Genomic DNA, 19,190 nt, shown 5'->3' on the forward strand with positions numbered 1-19,190 from the left:
TTCAGGAATTAGAAGTTTAGGGTTTGAATTGTCTTTTGTCTGCAAGTTTAAGGTGAAGGATACGAATTTTGTAGGAAATATTTCTTTGGAGAATAAATTCCTATTCCTATATAGGATAGGAAACAATCCTTCAAATTTCAGTTCAAAGGAATCATAGAAATAGGAACCGATCCTTCTCATTTCAGTTCAAAGGAAAAAAACATTAGACACTCAATTTTAGGAACCAATCCTTCTAATTTCAAATCAAAGGAAAAAAAACATACTACACTCAATAAAAAAATTCCTATCCTTAGCCTATAGGAATGAGACACGTCTTTCGGAGAATGAATTGATTTTCCTTCATCAAAGCTAGGTTCTCCAATCGTAAAAGGGGCCAAAAGATCAAAGTACTGAGGCTAGTCATAGTGAAAGTAACTTAGCTAGTAACATAGCACACTCTAAGAATTTTTTGCTTATATGGCAAATATTTAATGTGAGGTGATAACATAATATGTTACTGTAACATAGCGCTAGATAAAATGAGTCTACAAACTAATAAATAAAGTCATCTATGACACTACTATCATGTTACTTTGCATTATGAAATATTTTGCATTATGAAGGTAGTAACTTAGACTAGTGTCATGCATATGACAAGCCTGAACGATAGCCACGGGTCCAGGGTCTCATGTATGTCACGAAAAACAAGGGCCGTAAGTGTGGGGGCGATCTGAAGATAGCCAGTAGAGGCAGAACTCACCGCGGTTTCGTCGTCCGCAACCTGATCCTGGCACCTTCATCTGCCTTGCGACGACCCACGGCATAAAATTTGACACTCCGACCACTCAGTCCAGTGAACTCCAAAACAGAGTAACCAATCCAGTAAATAACTCAACAAAAAAGAACAGCACAGGAGTAAGAAAATATAACAATGGGCAGCAGAAATACCAACGAACTAGAATAATATATTACTTAGACGTGACATCGTGGCCCATTTAACCCACGAATGTTCCAACTCGCACTGGAATAACTCCGACCACCCGGAGCGAAACAATAACCATCACAACCTCAAGTCTCAGATGACAGACACGACATAATAATACTGTAACTAGCAGCAGGCTTCACCGCCTCTGTCACAGAACATCGACTGTTTAGTCGACCTCCTCGATCTTGGGGCCAGGGCCGCCGGACGCAGCTGGGGTATCGTCGTCCATGCCGCCCTCCATGTCAGCACCAGCACCCTGGTACATCTTGGCGATGATGGGGTTGCACAGGGCCTCCAGCTCCTTCATCTTGTCCTCGAACTCGTCCGCCTCAGCGAGCTGGTTCGTGTCCAGCCACTGGATGGCAGCATCAATGGCATCCTCGATCTTCTTCTTGTCGTCCGCCGGCAGCTTGGAGGCGATCTTCTCGTCCTTGATCGTGTTGCGCATGTTGTATGAGTAGTTCTCCAGGGCGTTCTTGGACTCCACCTTCTTCTTGTGTTCCTCGTCCTCGGACTTGTACTTCTCAGCCTCCTGGACCATCTTCTCGATCTCCTCCTTGCTCAGCCTGCCCTTGTCGTTGGTGATGGTGATCTTGTTCTTCTGCCCAGTCGTCTTGTCCTCGGCAGACACGTTCAGGATACCATTGGCGTCGATGTCAAAGCAGACCGTGATCTGGGGAACTCCCCTGGGGGCAGGAGGGATGCCAGACAGCTCAAACTTGCCAAGAAGGTTGTTGTCACGAGTCCTGGTCCTCTCACCCTCATACACCTGGATGAGCACACCGGGCTGGTTGTCCGAGTAGGTGGAGAAGACCTGCTCCTTCTTGGTGGGGATGGTGGTGTTCCTTGGGATCAAGACTGTCATCACACCCCCGGCTGTCTCCAGACCAAGAGAAAGAGGGGTGACATCCAATAACAGCAGGTCCTGGACCTTCTCGTTGCCCTCTCCGCTCAAGATGGCAGCCTGGACAGCAGCCCCGTAGGCAACAGCCTCATCAGGGTTGATGCTCTTGCACAGCTCCTTGCCGTTGAAGAAGTCCTGGAGAAGCTGCTGCACTTTGGGAATCCTGGTGGAACCACCGACAAGGACAACATCATGTACAGTGCTCTTGTCCATCTTTGCATCCCTGAGACACTTCTCCACAGGCTCCATACACTTCCTGAACAGATCCATGTTCATCTCCTCAAACCTGGCCCGGGTGATGGTGGAGTAGAAGTCAATGCCCTCAAACAGCGAGTCAATCTCAATGGTGGTCTGCGCAGTGGAGGAGAGAGTCCTCTTTGCCCTCTCACAGGATGTCCTCAGCCTCCGAAGAGCTCTCGGGTTGCCACTGATGTCCTTCTTGTTCTTCCTCTTGAACTCCAAGACGAAGTGGTTGACCATCCTGTTGTCAAAGTCCTCACCACCAAGATGAGTGTCACCAGCTGTGGCTTTAACCTCGAAGATACCCTCCTCAATGGTGAGAAGAGAGACATCAAAGGTACCACCTCCAAGATCAAAGATGAGGACATTCTTCTCACCAACACTGGAAGCCTTCTTGTCAAGACCATAAGCAATGGCAGCAGCTGTTGGCTCGTTGATGATACGAAGGACATTGATGCCAGCAATGACACCAGCATCCTTGGTAGCCTGCCTCTGCGAGTCATTGAAGTATGCAGGTACAGTGACAACAGCATTCTTCACAGTGCTGCCAAGGAAAGCTTCAGCAATCTCACGCATCTTGATGAGAACCATAGAAGATATCTCCTCGGCTGCAAACTGCTTCTCCTCACCCTTGTACTGGACATTAATCATAGGCTTGTCACCAGGTCCAGCAACAACCTTGAAGGGCCACAGCTTAATATCACTCTGGACAGTAGAATCGGTAAATCTCCGGCCAATGAGACGCTTGGCATCTGCATAAAAGAGTTTACGTCAGAAATGCATAAAAAACAAACTAAAAAGTAAACAGTTGTCATTATATGAAAAGTTCATTCACAGACAGACTTGGGCAGAAAACATGGTAAGTATTTAAACGGGCTGGAAATAGGGCTGTATCTAAGAGGACCATTATCGAATAATAAACAGTTATCATAAGCAAAGTAATATAAACAGGTAGTATATAGTAATTAGAGGCTCATTATGAGCAGCCAGTGTAGCAAAGTTTCATTCCCCCTCATTTTTTGCCATGTTTTGAGACACAGAATCACAAAAAAAGCAAAAAAGTCAGATGCCAAATGGTATTTAGTGTAAAAGCATGGATGCATTCATCAACATTGCATTAAACAAATCAACATAAACTTGTCATGCAATCTCAGCTGAAAGATGGTGATCTTGTTTATAATAATCACAGTGGCAAATGGGATTGTTTGCATCACAGATTGCACAGCAACAAAAACAGGTTCAGCATTTCAGTTTTCAGAATTCAAAAGTTGAATTATATAAAAATATATCAACAGTAAAAATAGCAATGGGAGATCAGATGGTAGTGCATGATGTAAGTTGATCATCACAGTGAATACAGAAATGTGGTATGGTTATGATATCATCACTTCTCCCATCAAGAATGAACCAGACAAAAATGAACCAGTACAACAAAATCCAGTAGGTAACAAAAAATGCAATGAGAGATTGAGCTGCAGATTGTTCAGATTGAAAACCATGAAAGCTATGGGCACATTTAGCTTGCTACCCTATTTTGCCACATCTAAAATTAGACGGGCAAAAAAGGAGCAAATCACAAGGAATTCGCCCAATTCCGCTTCACAAAACATGGTAGCAAACTTATGGCCCAAAGCCATCCATCATAATTCAGCAGAAAAGCGCTTGGATTTTATTTCATCATCAATCTGCTAGCTCTAGAAATAAAACAAATACACCAATAATAACTAATTCAAAAGATAAAGCTACACTAATTGGTGCAGAACTGCTACAAAGAATGAGAATCAATGAAGAGTGCGGTGAACAACAAGCCTGTCATGCAACCAAGTGGGATTTGATAAAGAATCGTTTCAATCCACAATCCGCTAGAATTATTCTCCAACAGAATAGCTAATTGACAATGTAGATTTAAATCATGTTAACCAAACACACTTGGCAAGACAAAGCAATCAAACCCTATAATAACATTAATAATATAGATATCATCCGAGTCACATGCCAATGAAGTGTAAAATAACTCACTGTCCAGATCTACTTTAAACAAATAGACTAAGTGGGACCAAACAATTAACAAGATCCAACTGCGCAAGTCATATATGTTTATACTAATAGATCTGAAACCTCAATACCAACCAGCTAACAGCTACCTCTAGTAACAAACCGTTGGCAGCACGGATCTAAGCGACCAAGACCAATAATATATATCAGACTAGAACACATGCGAATAATACTAAAACACACTAAACAGAGTAGATCCGAGGTAGAGTGCTAATCACTTTATGAAAACAGTAAACAGATCTGAGCTTGTAACGGATGCAAGGTAAAGAGACGCTCACCGAAGACGGTGTTGATGGGGTTCATCGCCACCTGGTTCTTGGCGGCGTCACCGATGAGGCGCTCGGAGTCGGTGAAGGCGACGTACGACGGCGTGGTGCGGTTGCCCTGGTCATTGGCAATGATTTCGACTCTGTCGTGCTGCCACACGCCGACGCACGAGTACGTCGTGCCGAGGTCGATGCCGATCGCCGGCCCATCGCCCTTCGCGGCCATCTCTCGCGCTCCGGAGAACTTGAAGCTCTCTAGGGTTTTCTTCCGGAGGAGAAGAAGCGGCGGCGGGTTGAGGAGGAGGGGGAGGACTAGGGTTTGAAGAGCAAGAGTAGAGGAGGCGGAACCGGGGATTTTGTAGGAAGCAAGAGGGCTCGTGAAACTCTAAAAGGTTCTTGGGCTGCGGGCAGGCCAACTCCACCGCGCGACCCTATCCTGTCCGTCCCTGTTCATTTGAGATAAAACAGACAAATCAGACGACCCAGCGGCAAACCCCATTTTGCTTTTTCATCCGTTTCGTGTCCGTTTCACCCCATCCCTGGACCAAAATTGGTCTCGCTTTGAGGCCAAAGCGGACAGAAAGCGGACGCAGCTCGTCCGCTCGTGTCCGGCCGGGCCCATATGTCAACCTCTCTCCCACCTACCCCGCTTTTCTCTCTCCTCTCTCTCTCCCACCCCTCTCTCTCCTCCCTTTCCACCCACCTTCCCACCAACCGTGGCACAGCGGCGAGCACACCGGGGCGTGACGACATGCGTGTACAGCGGCGCGGGGTGGCGGGCGCGGCGGCGGGTGGGCACAACAGTGTGACGGCGCGGGGCGGGCGCGGTGGCGGGGCACGACGGCGCTTGCAGCTGCGGGCGAGCACGTCCTGACGCGGGCGAGCGTGCTGGCGAGCACGTCCGGGCGTGGGCGAGCCCACGGCGGCGAGCACGAAGTGCGGCGCGCGCGGCGGTGACGCGAGCAGGCGGGCGCGGCGCGAGCGGGCGGGCGAGGCTGCGGCGCTCGGGGGCGGGGCCGCGCGCGGCGGTGGCGCGAGCGGGCAGGCGAGGCGGCGACGCGTGTGGACGGGCGCGGCGTGGGCAGGGCGTGCGGGAGGGCAGGGCGCGGGGCTCAGGGCGCGACCCGCGCGGCGGGCACGGGGCGCTGGCGCGGCACGGTGACCGGGCAGGGGGCGCGCGGAAGGGGCACGAGCGCGGCGCAGGCGCGACGCGGGTGGAACGCGTGCGGGGCCGCCGGAGCGCGGCAGACGCGGGCGCGCGAGCGCGGAACAAGCGCGGCGGCCAAGGCAGCGCGACTGGCAAGAGGGCGGCTGCGGGCGCGGCGTGAGGGCGGCGGCGGGTGCGAGGCGCTCGCGGCGGGCGCGGCGCAATAGGGCTCGCGGCGAGCACGGGCGTACTCGGCGGATGCGTCGTTGAGTCCGACAGTTTGGGGTAGTCGTTGCGATGGGTGCCTTAACCCAGAGTGAGCCGGACATGCGTGTCTGGTTTGCTATCTATTGCCACCTCAAACGGACGAAATCCGAATAAAGCGAACGTCTATTTGGAGTCGCGTGGTGGAGCCGTTCAAATGATGGCGCAGGGTGTCCTTTCCACGGACGCCTCTCTGTTTGGAAGATGCTTTACTTTTTTTATTTTTGTGAATCTCGGTTTGGGATGTTCAAACGGCTAGTTTTTGCACTTTCGGTAAAAGAGATTGCTTCCATATGGGTTGAAGGAATCTGATCAATCTTGGCAAAAGGCTGCCGTGTAAGAGCATCTTCAACATGCGCTGGTTGCGTCGCGCGCAAAAAACAGATATGTCGCGCGCGTATCATTTGATTTGACGCGGCGCGCAGCGCTGGCTCCAGCAGCCGCGCTAAAATGCACAGCGCACGCGCCGCTCCAGCAGCGCGCCAAAATGCAGCGTGCGCGACTTGCACAAACAACATATGCATTCGAAAACAGAAGTAAAAAGATCAAAACAAACAAAAATAAATAGTTCAATTTCGTTTATTACAACTCAAACAAACAGTTTTTATCGTTCAATACAAAAAATAGTGCAATTAAACACAACAAATAGTTCAACAATACAATAACGAACGCACAAATCATGATGCTCTTTGTTGTCCATTCCATGCCCACCACTTCTCAATGAGATTCTTCTGAAGATCATTATGCGCTGCGGGACGTCGAATGACATGATAGGAGGCAACAAAACGGGCCACCCTTTTAGCCCTCCGTCGCACTCGCACAGGATGTCCCAAGAGCTCATACTGAGAGTAGTCTACATCTTGGCCACGCTCATTCTCGATGATCATGTTATGCATGATCACACAAGCGTGCATTATGTACCAAAACATCTTCTGATCCCAAAATCTAGCCGCTCCTCTCACAATAGCAAATTGGGCTTGCAAAATCTCAAAAGCTCTCTCCACATCTTTTTTAGCCGCCGCCTGAGCATTGTGGAAATCAAGATTTTTCTTACCTTCTGTCTTTTTCAATGGCTTGATAAAGGTTTGCCACTTTGGATAGATGTCATCCGCTAGATAATAGCCATAGTTGTATGTACGGCCATTTGCTACAAACTACACCGGTGGCAACTCCCCATTTGCAATCTCACTTATCAGTGGTGACTAGTTGATAACATTGATGTCATTCGAAGATCCAGGCATTCCAAAGAATGCATGCCAAATCCAAGTCTCTTGATCGGCCACCGCTTCAAGGATTATAGTGGAACCCTTTTTTTGGCCGTGGAATTGCCCATGCCATGCCTTTGGACAATTCTTCCAAGTCCAATGCAAGCAATCTATTGAGCCAAGCATGTCAGAAAAACCGCAAGCTTTGTTCATCGCTAAAAGCCTTGCGACGTCTTCAGCGTTGGGAGATCTCAAATACTCCTCGCCAAACACTTGCACAATTTCGACTGCGAAGCGCTTAACACACATGATGGCTTGGCTCTCACCCATAGCCAAGTGATTATCAACTAGATCAGCCGGTATACCGTATGCCAACATATGCAAAGCGGCTGTCACCTTCTGAAAGGTGCTATGCCCGAGCTCTCTGGCGGCATTCCTCCTTTGTTGAAAAAAGCGGTCATGGCTCGCTAGTTTCTCTGCAATGCGCCTGAACAACTCGATGCTCATCCTAAATCGGCGACGAAAATACGACTCGGGGTATGTGGGATTCTCCGCAAAATAATGCCTGATCAATCTGTTGTGGGCATCGATCCTATCCCTTCAAATTTTTTGACGACCCATAACCGAACCACCGTGCTTCGGTTTTTTTATTAATATGCATAGCTAGGATCATTGCAAGATCCTCCTCTTCCATATCAAATTCTTCTTTGGAAGAATCATACGACGAACTCATCTACAATGTTGAATACTATGCTATAAATACAAAACTACAATCAACATGCATGAAATTCATGGCTTTTGAGCAATACATACCTTCTAGGCGTTTTGTCGAACACCTTGCGGGCGCCGAGCGGCAGCGAGCGCTCGGGCGCTGTTCGTCGGAGGACTAGCACGCGTGCGGGGCTGCGGGACTAGAGGGGAGCCGGAGAAAGCGCGCGCGGGGCGGGGATAGGTCGCGGAACCGCCGGAACGGTCGCCGGGTGGCGCGGTCGGCGGCGGCGTCGCGGCTGGAGGGGGGTGGGAGGTTTGAGCGAGCGCGCGGGAGCGGGCGCAGCAAATAAGTGGCGCGCGATTGCGTTTCGGCCCGCGCACTGGACTACGTATGCCGCGCGCGCGGTTTTCGCGCGCCCGCTGGAGCAACTATTCCGGTTGCGTGCGCTAAAAGAGGGGATTTTGCGGCGCGGCGCTAGTTTGGCGCGCCTGTTGGAGATGCTCTAACAGTTTCAAAAAAATGTATCGAGCGACCATTCGCTCGGTCGCTGGGTTGTGTGGCTCAATTTTTACACGTTCGCTTGTGATGTAACTCCGCTAGCTTTGTTTGTTGTGTACCTGGCCATACCACGGGTCGGGCCGGGCCTACAAAAGCCCGTAGCAGAAAATCTAGGCCCGAGCCCGGCCAGGCCCGTCCGTCAGACCTAAAAATTAGGTCCAAGTCCAGCTCGTGAGTGGAAAAGCCCGTCAGGCCTCACGCCTCTTCTCTAAAACGCATAAATGTCAAGCCCAAGCTTGACCTGACCTAGCATTCGGGCTCAAAATCTAGGCCCTGGTCCGGCCCGTGGGAAAGATCGGGCCAGACCGGGTCGGATTTCCCATGGCTAGGACTAGTTTGTTGCATCCCAATGGACTATGTTGTCCCGCTTCATACTGTCCACTATTTTCTAGTAGTGACTTTGTGGGCGATCTAGACCGTGCGATGGAAGTTGATCCATGGAGGCGAACGTCAAAGTTCAATGTCCATACATATTTATATGTATATCTATATCTATCTATACTTGCTATTAAAGGAAATAGGTATTTTTGGTTTGGTTTAGTCCTTTTCGTTCGGTTTGCACACGCTAAGCAATCTGGCCCAGATACTTGTATGTTGATGGGTCTTTTATGGGCTTTCATAGAGACCATGAAAAATAATTGAATCAAAATAAATCAAGATTGTTGGAATTAAACACAGGACCTCCTGTGTAGCTCTTTGATGTAACAACCAACGGCCTATGCGCCTTTCACATTTACTAATTCTAACTCGCCCTAAATATATAAGTGACAATCATCATGTTTAGGGCGAGCTAATAAAGAAGGATTGTGGGCTTAAATAGAATATTTAAACGGATGTGCCTAATTAAAGAAAGGATTATGGATAAACCGGTGAAATAACTAAAAGAAAGATTGTGATCTTAATAAATTCTACATGAAGGATTTGAGGCAAAAAGGTAGGATAATTAAAATTTAAAAGGAAGGATCTGTAGGCTTCAATGTGTTGGAGCTACTAAATTAGAAAAGTAAGGATTTGATTTCCGACTAAAACGGGTAAGGACGCCATGGTAATTAACGAAATAATTATACTTAAATGCCATTAAAAAGGATTATACTTAGATGGAAACAGTGGGAGATTATGCCCAGCAAAGAAAATATGAACACGGCTAAATTGCAACGTATTTTGTATGTTCATTTTGTAGAAGGATGCTGCGTTGCAGCATGTTCTTCATAGTGAATCCGGTGCTGTGGGACATTATGCTTGCATAAAACATCAATTTTTCCCGTTGCAACGCATGGGCATATGTGCTAGTGTTCATATAAATCGTTATTTATTTGATCCTAAGATTGCAACACTAGAGTCCAAGACTAAACCACCGGTGCATGCACCTATTGTAACGCGAACTTGGATTTCACCACTATCGAGTTGTCATAAAATGAATGTTTATGTTGCAGTTGGCAAGAACATGATGAAGGGCTTTATATCGGATGTGTGCCACAATGATTTTGGCTCATATATAGGTTCGTCGGCTCTTGTTTACCAGGATTTGACGGGTCCTACAATCCTCAAGGCTCTTGCATGTCGAGAAGCCTTCGCTCTGGCAAAGGATCTTATGTTGCAACATATCAGAGTTGCATCAGACTGCAAAACAATGGTCATGGGTATCCACAATGGCACATTAGGCCTAATAGCACCAATTGTGAAGGAGATATGAGAAAATACTAGGGACTTTCTTTCTTGCAATTTTATTTTTAAAGGTTGGCTTTCAAACATGGACCCGCATAGGTAAGCTGAACATGCTTTACATCTAGATGATGAGGGACGCCGTTTTTGGCTGCTATGTGGTTAGGATCAGAGGTTGAGCCTGAGGCGGCCGACGAGTTCTCAAGTCGATCTGGCATCCAGCCAGAGAGGGCGAGGTCACCGCGTGAATCGGCGGTGTATTCCAAGCTTTCGAACACGGCCACCTGGTTAGGGGCGACATTCTCGATGCGGTCGAGGCGACCCGCTTAGTTGGCGTGTAGTACGATGTTGCAGAAAGCGAAGAGTTGGCCCGGGACGAAGATGTCACCGCAACCAGCGTTGAAGTTGATCTGCAGATGGGCCATTGATCTTTTTTCGATCACACCGTGGAATTCTCAATGAAAGCACCAACGTCGATACTAAAAACGGCAGACCTCGGGTAGGGGGTCCGGAGCTGTGGATCTTGGATCTATTGGTAACATGAGACGAAGGGGACAATATTTACCTAGGTTCGGGCCCTCTCGAAGAGGTAATACCTTACGTCCTGCTTTGATTGTATTGATGATGATGTATCGAGTACAAGCTTGATCTACCTCGAGATCATAAGTTATGTTCTAACCCTAAGGCTAGGTGGTTGTAGTTGTGATTGTCCTCTCTACGGACTAACCCCCGCAGTTTATATAGACACTGGGGGTACCTAGGGTTACACATGGTCGGTTGCCAATCCAGGGATTCACATGCCGTCGCCCGATGAAGTCCTTGGAGCACACGTCAAGTCTTCAGCAGAGTCCACCTTGATCACGCCGAAGTGCGAGGCTTCCGGTGTCCTCCCTTGTAATAACGGTGGGCCGTAAGCTCGACCCATGGACTATGGGTCAACTAGGTTGGTACCCCCTAGTCCAAGACACCATCAGGTGCCACTATTCAAAAGCAAAACGAATCAAGATTAGACATGACTAACACAAATATTGCAAGGTTTTTAAATGTGTCAAAACTAAAGACGAAGGCTCTACCACAAGCAAAGCATGAGAGAACACGAGATAAGCCACAAGTGTTAAATAGACTATGCAGCTAGATTATTGACTCTAGTGCAAGTGGGAGACTATTGGAAATATGCTCTAGAGGCAATAATATTGTGTTATTATATTTCCATTTTCATAATTAAGAGTTGATTTAATTGGATAAATGACACTCGAATTTTGGAGATTCCAAGAAACGCCACTGCAATCTCGAAACTTTGAAAAATGCCACTGCAATTTTTTCAAATTTGAAAACACCACTACAGACTTAGAAAAATGCCACTGGAAATGGCATTTTTCAAAGTTTGGAAATTGTAGTGGCATTTCTCGGAATCACTAGAATTCGAGTGGCATTTATCAAATTAACCCTTAAGAGTTTATATTTCATGTTATAACTGCTATGATTCTGGAATATGCGATTTAGTCGAAAACTCCTATGCATGTGTGAAATGATAAAATGGCAAAGTATAGGTTCCTGGTCTTGCCTCTATGACTGGCTCAAGTGTTGTTGGTGATCATGTTTTCCGAATCTTAGGTTATAATTAAGTGTAATGATAGTCCTAAAACAACATTGAAAGTATGACGTTAGAAGAACGATCATATTGAATCAACCCAATCTTGTTTATTATACTTTGAGATAATATCGTATGAGATCAATTGCTATAACATAGAGTGTTAGCATGTGTTCAGTTCCTCGGACCATGAGGGTAACTTAGTCACTTCCAACCGTATGATGGACTTTGGGGTTACTCAAACATCATCAGCAACACTGTGATGAAAACAACAACTTACGGGTTCATCGGAAAGATTGACAAGGGACTAAATAGCTCGAGAGTGGGATTTGCTCCTCCTCCGATGGAGAGATACTCGTAGGGCCCTCTCGGTGTGATGGCATCAGTCAGCAATCTCCCTCTTCATGTAAACCTTGCAAATTAAGGGAGAAAACACATTAGAATTGCACCACAAAGTATTATATTAATCAAAAACATCATATATAACAGTAGGAAAACATGATGCAAAATGGACATATTAACTCCCCCAAGCTTAGACCTCGTTTGTCCTCAAGCAAAAGCCGATATCAATAATCATTACCACATGTTTAGAGAGGGAGGTGTCGATAAAAAGAAAATACAGACATAGAAGCATCATGATCATTATTATAGCAACAATATATATTATCATAAAACTTCTCATGAGAAAGTAACAATTCATCACAACCACGAAGTATAAATCATAAACTTTCTTGAAAACTAACAAACTATTTTCTCATTCAACAAGGCAATTGCAATTCATCATCTTTTCAGGAAGGGTCTCATGTAAGAACTTTTTTTAGCAAGTCCACATACTCAACTATCATTTAGTCTTCTATGATTGCTGACACTCACGACATATATATGGAGCAAAAGTTTCAGTCAGACACATAGAAAGATAGGGGCTTATAATTTTTCCTCCCAACTCATTTACCTCAAGGGTAACGTCAACAATAAGAACTCATGATCACTCATATCAAAAGCGAATATATATATGCCTAGATCTTTCCCCACCACATGATGGTTACAAAAGAGAAAAATAGAAAGGAATAGAGAAGAGCACTATTGACACTTGCATGAAAAGTAGTAAATACATAAAAGTAAAAGATAGACCCTTCGTAGAGGGAAGCAGAGGTTGTCATGCGCTTTTTGTTTTTGGATGTGCAAGCTCTTAATTCAAAGGAACATCACTTTATATTGTGCCTTGTGATAGCAATCTTTAATATGTAGTTCGTCGCTTTTATTTCTTTACCATCACAAGATCGTACAAAGCTTATTTTCCCCTACAATAAAAGATCATACATATTTAGAAGCAATTTTTACTGCTTTATGCACCGATGCCAACTTACTTGAAGGATCTTGTTCAATCCATAGGTAGATATAGTGGACTCTCATGACATGAAGCTGGGTTTAAGTGTTTTTAGATGCACATGGTGCGGGTTTTTGCTAGCAAAGATATTTGAGCAAGCACCACATGTTGGAGGATATATAACAATATAACTTCTATGTGAATATAAGCAAACACAACTCATTATGTTGTCTTCCTTGTCCATCGTCAGCAATTTGACATAAGATACTTAATGGGGGCTCACAATCATAAAAGATGTCCAAGATAGTATATTTATATGTGAATCTTCTCTTCCCTTGTTAACTTTTTCATGAATTGCATCATTGACCAATGCTATATTTGTTAACTTCCAATAAATTTTACCACTTACACTTTTCTTTATGTGATGTCATTACTTCCATAAGATTAGCACATGATCTTTTCATTATTTTCATTGCTAAGATTGAAACATGAAAGTAAAGAAGCAAGACTCAAACTAATCTTTATTATACAACTCTCAACTCCATTAAATAGATAGATAGATCAAAATACAAGCACTCGAAAATAGATCATACTAAACTTTTATTCAACTAAATCAAGAAATAGCTAAGGATCAAACTAAAAATAGGTAAAGATAATAAAAGTGATGGTGATACGATACCGGGGCACCTCCCCCAAGCTTGGCACAATCCAAGGGGAGTGCCCATTGACGATGACATGTACCTAGGGTAGGGTTCTAGGCCTGACCTACATACCCTACCGAAGGACACTACACAAGATGCCAAGACCTACAAAGATAGAAAGAAGATACCGACTCAAATTATCGGGAAGTGCAACTCACTCAACATAATATTCACTCGGATATCCCACTTCCACTCGACCATCGTTATTCACTCAAAATACAAGATTTCACTCGAAGGACAGAAGACCTAGAGTCACCCTAGGATGGCAACGGTCGGACATTCACTTCATTGTCATAAAGATAATTAAACACAGGCGTTATCAGTAACGTTTGTACCTTTATTCTCTCATTGAGGACTGCGAGGGATCATCGTACTCTATATAAGCTACCCCTCCCCTCTGGCACAAGGGTTCGCACCCCCTGTAACTCAACACTCCAATCAACAAAGCCTCTACGGCACCGAGTGTGACAGCCTGGTTTTGCCCTCTTTCATTTTCTAGATTTCTTTGCCATTTGAATTTGAATTTGGAGTTTTGAATCAACTCACTTGGACTTAAACACTTGGGCATATCCTTGATTTTCACCCAAGTGACCCATCTCTCTCTCAAAACCATCATTTCCTCTCTGATAAATCCCAAAATGGCCATAGGAATATTTTTCATAAATGAAAAATATTCTTTTTCTTCTTTGAAAATCATTTCAGCAACATATCCTCCAAAGCAACCCTCATTTTTCTTGCCCACAAAAATCTTAGAAAATTCCTAAATATTCTTTGGACCTTGGCACACCTCCTTGAACAAAAATATTGCATGGGTATTTGGAATATTTTTGCTACAGAAAATCTTTTCTATTCTTGCCTCAAAATGCAGTTTCTACAGGAAGTGCATTTTTCCTTGATCAAATGAGGCTGAGATTTTTAGGGCATCATTACCCTCCTAAGAAACTACTAACCACCAAAGATCAGCCCTAAACTCCTTCTAGATTTTTCGTAGTTAACCTCACAAGTTTCTGTCCAGAAACTTGCCAGGAAGAAACCCACGCGCACAGCCCACTTGTGATCAACTCAAAGCATTGGAGCAACCCAAACCATCAAAGACTACACGCCAGACATGAATTCAATGCATTGCGCAGCGTGATGCCAGAGTTCATGCAGTGACCGCGTTCGTACAAGCGTGCTGGCATGCATCCGACGCACTCTGCGTCGCGCCCGAGCCTCTGTTGCGCTCGTGCTCACTTCCCCGCTCGCCGCGCCTTGCCAAACCTCACCACAATCATCGTCCTGACGCCCTTAACTCTCCCCTGGCACTCGCCAACGCCGGAGCTCGCCGCAGTGGGCACTGCTGCCTCTTGAGCTTGCGTTTGTTTTTCCCTTGAAGAGGAAAGGGTGATGCAGCAAAGTAGAGTAAGTATTTCCCTCAGTTTTGAGAACCAAGGTATCAATCCACTAGGAGACAACGCGACAAGCCACCGAATACCTGCACAAACAAACACCAACTTGCACCCAACGCGATAAAGGGGTTGTCAATCCCTTCACGGTTATTTGCAAAGTGAGATCTGATAGAGATGGATAAACGGTAAAGTAATATTTTTGGTATTTTTGGTTTATGGAACAGAAAGTAAAAATTGCAAAGAAAGTAAATCGGAAACTAAAATTATAGATCGGAAACTTATATGATTGAAAATAGACCCGGGGGCCATAGGTTTCACTAGAGGCTTCTCTCAAGATAGAAATTATTACGATGGGTGAACAAATTACTGTCGAGCAATTGATAGAAAAGTGCAAAGTTATGACGATATCTAAGGCAATGATCATGAATATAGGCATCACGTCTGTGTCAAGTAGACCGAAACGATTCTGCATCTACTACTATTACTCCATAAGAATAGAGAAAAACATTAAGATGACATAGTGTAGCGGGATTAACTCAAGCAATATGATGAAAACCCCATCTTTTAATCCTCGATGGCAACAATACAATACATGTCGGTTCCCCTTCTGTCACTAGGATCGAGCATCGCAAGATTGAACCCAAAGCTAAGCACTTCTCCCATTGCAAGAAAAACCAATCTAGTTGGCCAAACCAAATCGGTAATTCAAAGAGACTTGCAAAGATATCAAATCATGCATATAAGAATTCAGAGGAGATTCAAATAATATTCATAGATAAGCTGATCATAAATCCACAATTCATTGGATCTCGGCAAACACACCGCAAAAGAGTATTACATCGAATAGATCTCCAAGAACATCGAGGAGAACACATGGACCCATAGGTTTGTGGTAAACTACTCACGCTTCATCGGAGAGGCAATGGTGTTGATGTAGAAGCCCTCTGTGATCGAATCCCCCTTCGGTAGGATGCTGAAAAAGGTCCCTAGATGGGATCTCACGGGTATAGAAGGTTGCGGCGGTGGAAAAGTGGTTTCGTGGCTCCCTGGAAGTTTTTGGGGTATACGAGAATATTGGGAGGAAGATCTAGGTCAGGGGGTCACCGAGGGGCCCACAAGGTCGGGGGGGGCGCCCTCCACCCTTGTGGCCGCCTCGTGGCTCTTCTAATTTGCACTCCAAGTCTCCTGGGTGTCTTCTAGTCCAAGAAAAATCATCGCGAAAGTTTTATTCTATTTCGACTCCATTTGGTATTCATTTTCTGCGAAACTCTAAAACAAGGAAAAAACAAAAACTGGCACTGGGCTCTAGGTTAATAGGTTAGTCCCAAAAATCATATAAAATAGCGTATTAATGCATAAAAAAATCCAAAACAGATAATATAATAACATGGAACAATCAAAAATTATAGATACGTTGGAGACGTATCAAGCATCCCCAAGCTTAATTCATGCTCGTCCTCGAGTAGGTAAATGATAAAAACAGAATTTTTGATGTGGAATGCAACCTAACATATTTATCCATGTAATTCTCTTTATTGTGGCATGAATGTTCATATTCGTAAGATTCAAAACAAAAGTTTAATATTGACATAAAAACAATAATACTTCAAGCATACTAACAAAATAATTATGTCCTCTCAAAATAACATGGCCAAAGAAAGCTTATCCCTACAAAATCATATAGTCTGGCTATGCTCCATCTTCGTCACACAAAATATTCAAATCATGCACACCCCCGATGACAAGCCAAGCAATTGTTTCATACTTTTGATGTTCTCAAACCTTTTCAACTTTCACGCAATACATGAGCGTGAGCCATGGACATAGCAATATGGGTGGAATAGACGGTGGTTGTGGAGAAGACAAAAAGGAGATATTCTCACATCAACTAGGTGTATCAACGGGCTATGGAGATGCCCATTAATAGATATCAATGTGAGTGAGTAGGGATTGCCATGCAACGGATGCGCTAGAGCTATAAGTTTATGAAAGCTCAAAAAGAAAACTAAGTGGGTGTGCGTCCAACTTGCTTGCTCATGAAGGCCTAGGGCGTTTTGAGGAAGCCCATCGTTGGAATATACAAGCCAAGTTCTATAATGAAAAATTCCCACTAGTATATGAAAGTGATATCATAGTAGACTCTCTATCATTAAGATCATGGTGCTACTTTGAAGCACAAGTGTGGCAAAAAGGATAGTAACATTGTCCCTTCTCTCTTTTTCTCTCATTTTTTCTTTTCTCTTTTTTGGGCCTTCTCTTTTTTTATTTGGCCTTTTCTCTTTTTTCCTCACATGGGACAATGCTCTAATAATGAAGATCATCACACTTCTATTTACTTACAACTCAAAGATTACAACTCGATACTAGAACAAAAATATGACTCTATGTGAATGCCTCTGGCGGTGTACCAGGATGTGCAATGAATCAAGAGCAACATGTATAAAAAATGATGAACGGTAGCTTTGCCACAAATACGATGTCAACTACATGATCATGCAAAGCAATATGACAATATGGAACGTGTCATAATAAACAGAACGATGGAAAGTTGCATGACAATATATCTCGGAATGGCTATGGAAATGCCATAATAGGTAGGCATGCTGGCTATTTTGAGGAAGGATATGTGGTGGGTTTATGCTACCGGCGAAAGTTGCGCGGTACTAGAGAGGCTAGCAATGGCGGAAAGGTGAGAGTGTGTATAATCCATGGACTCAACATTACTCATAAAGAACTCACATACTTATTGCAAAAATCTATTAGTCATCAAAACAAAGTACTACGCGCATGCTCCTAGGGGGATATATTGGTAGGAAAAGACCATCGCTCGTCCCCGACCGCCACTCATAAGGAAGACAATCAAAAAACATCTGATGCTCCAACTTCGTTACATAACGGTTCACCATACGTGCATGCTACGAGACTCACAAATCTTAACACAAGTATTTCTCAAATTCACAACTACTCACTAGCATGACTCTAATATCACCATCTTCATATCTCAAAAAAAATCATAAGGAATCAAACTTCTCATAGTATTCAATGCACTCTATATGAAAGTTTTTATTATATCCCTCTTGGATGACTATCATACTACGACTAATTTTATAACCAAAGCAAATTACCATGCTATTCTAAAGGCTCTCAAAATAATATAAGTGAAGTACGAGAGTTCATCAATTTCTATAAAATAAACCACCGCCGTGCTCTAAAAAGATATAAGTGAAGCACTAGGGCAATTTTGCATAGCTCAAAAAATATAAGTGAAGCACCTAGAGCATTCTAATAAATCACGATTCATGCGTGTCTCTCCCAAAAGGTGTGTACATCAAGGATGATTGTGGAAAACTAAAAAGCAAAGACTCAGATCATACAAGACGCTCCAAGCAAAACACATATCATGTGGTGAATAAAAATATAGCCACAAGTAAAGTTACCGATAGACGAAGACGAAAGAGATGATGCCTTCCCGGGGCATCCCCAAACTTAGGCCCTTTGGCCTCCTTGAATATTACATTGGGGTGACTTGGGCATCCCCAAGCTTAGGCTCTTGCCACTCCTTATTCCATAGTCCATCAAATCCTTACCCAAAACTTGAAAACTTCAGAACACAAAACTTCAACAGAAAATCTCGTAAGCTCCGTTAGTATCAGAACATAAATCACCACTTTTGGTACTATTGTGAACTCATTATTTATTGATATTTGTGTAATATCTACTATATTCCAACTTTTTCATGGTTCATACCCCCCGATACTAGCCATAGATTCATCAAAATAAGCAAACAACACGCGAAAAAAGAATCTGTCAAAAACAGAACAGTCTGTAGCAATCTTGATATTTCGAATACTTGTGTAACTCCAGAAATCCTGAGAAATTAGGAAGTCATAGAAATTTTTTATTAATCCTCTGCAAAATTAATCAGTATTTTATCTCGCTTCTGTTAAAAATGAAAACTAATCTCCTGGGTGCAAAAGTTTCTGTTTTTCAGCAGGATCAAATCAACTATCACCGTAAGTTATCCCAAAGGTCTTACTTGGCACAAACACTAATTAAAACATAAAACCACATATAACCAGAGGCTAGATGGATTATTTATTGCAAAACAGAACCTAAAAAGCAAAAATAAAATTGGGTTGCCTCCCAACAAGCGCTATTGTTTAACGCCCCTAGCTAGGCATAAAACACGAATAGATCTAAGTATTG

The 19,190-nt window shown here is 44.2% G+C and overlaps 2 protein-coding genes and 3 non-coding genes across 5 annotated transcripts in view; all 5 read right to left on the reverse strand.

Moving 5' to 3' along the window:
• Window positions 1–924: 924 nt before the first annotated feature.
• Window positions 925–4,798, reverse strand: LOC125508053 (heat shock cognate 70 kDa protein 2). The gene is made up of 2 exons (XM_048672619.2): window positions 4,442–4,798; window positions 925–2,860 (listed from the first exon to the last, which is right to left on the reverse strand). The coding sequence occupies exons 1-2, from the start codon at window positions 4,653–4,655 to the stop codon at window positions 1,131–1,133; spliced, it is 1,944 nt and encodes a 647-aa protein (XP_048528576.1). The 5' UTR covers window positions 4,656–4,798; the 3' UTR covers window positions 925–1,130.
• LOC125511868 (small nucleolar RNA F1/F2/snoR5a) lies at window positions 3,048–3,190 on the reverse strand. The gene has a single exon (XR_007285140.1). It is a non-coding gene; the product is annotated as a small nucleolar RNA F1/F2/snoR5a (small nucleolar RNA).
• Window positions 3,252–3,330, reverse strand: LOC125511739 (small nucleolar RNA Z196/R39/R59 family). Its single transcript, XR_007285093.2, has one exon. It is a non-coding gene; the product is annotated as a small nucleolar RNA Z196/R39/R59 family (small nucleolar RNA).
• LOC125511738 (small nucleolar RNA Z195/SNORD33/SNORD32 family) lies at window positions 3,417–3,503 on the reverse strand. The gene has a single exon (XR_007285092.1). It is a non-coding gene; the product is annotated as a small nucleolar RNA Z195/SNORD33/SNORD32 family (small nucleolar RNA).
• Window positions 4,799–15,739: 10,941 nt separating the features above from the next.
• The window catches only part of LOC125508051 (uncharacterized), a 49,181-nt gene continuing 45,730 nt past the window's right edge, over window positions 15,740–19,190 (reverse strand). Inside the window, exon 13 of the mRNA XM_087525628.1 lies at window positions 15,740–18,566. The gene's annotated coding sequence lies outside the window, so the exon portion shown is untranslated. The remainder of the gene's footprint in view (window positions 18,567–19,190) is intronic.

Source organism: Triticum urartu, chromosome 5A (assembly GCF_056163025.1).
Source record: "Triticum urartu cultivar PI428250 chromosome 5A, HENAU_Tu73, whole genome shotgun sequence".
NCBI classification, from domain to species: Eukaryota; Viridiplantae; Streptophyta; class Magnoliopsida; order Poales; family Poaceae; genus Triticum; species Triticum urartu.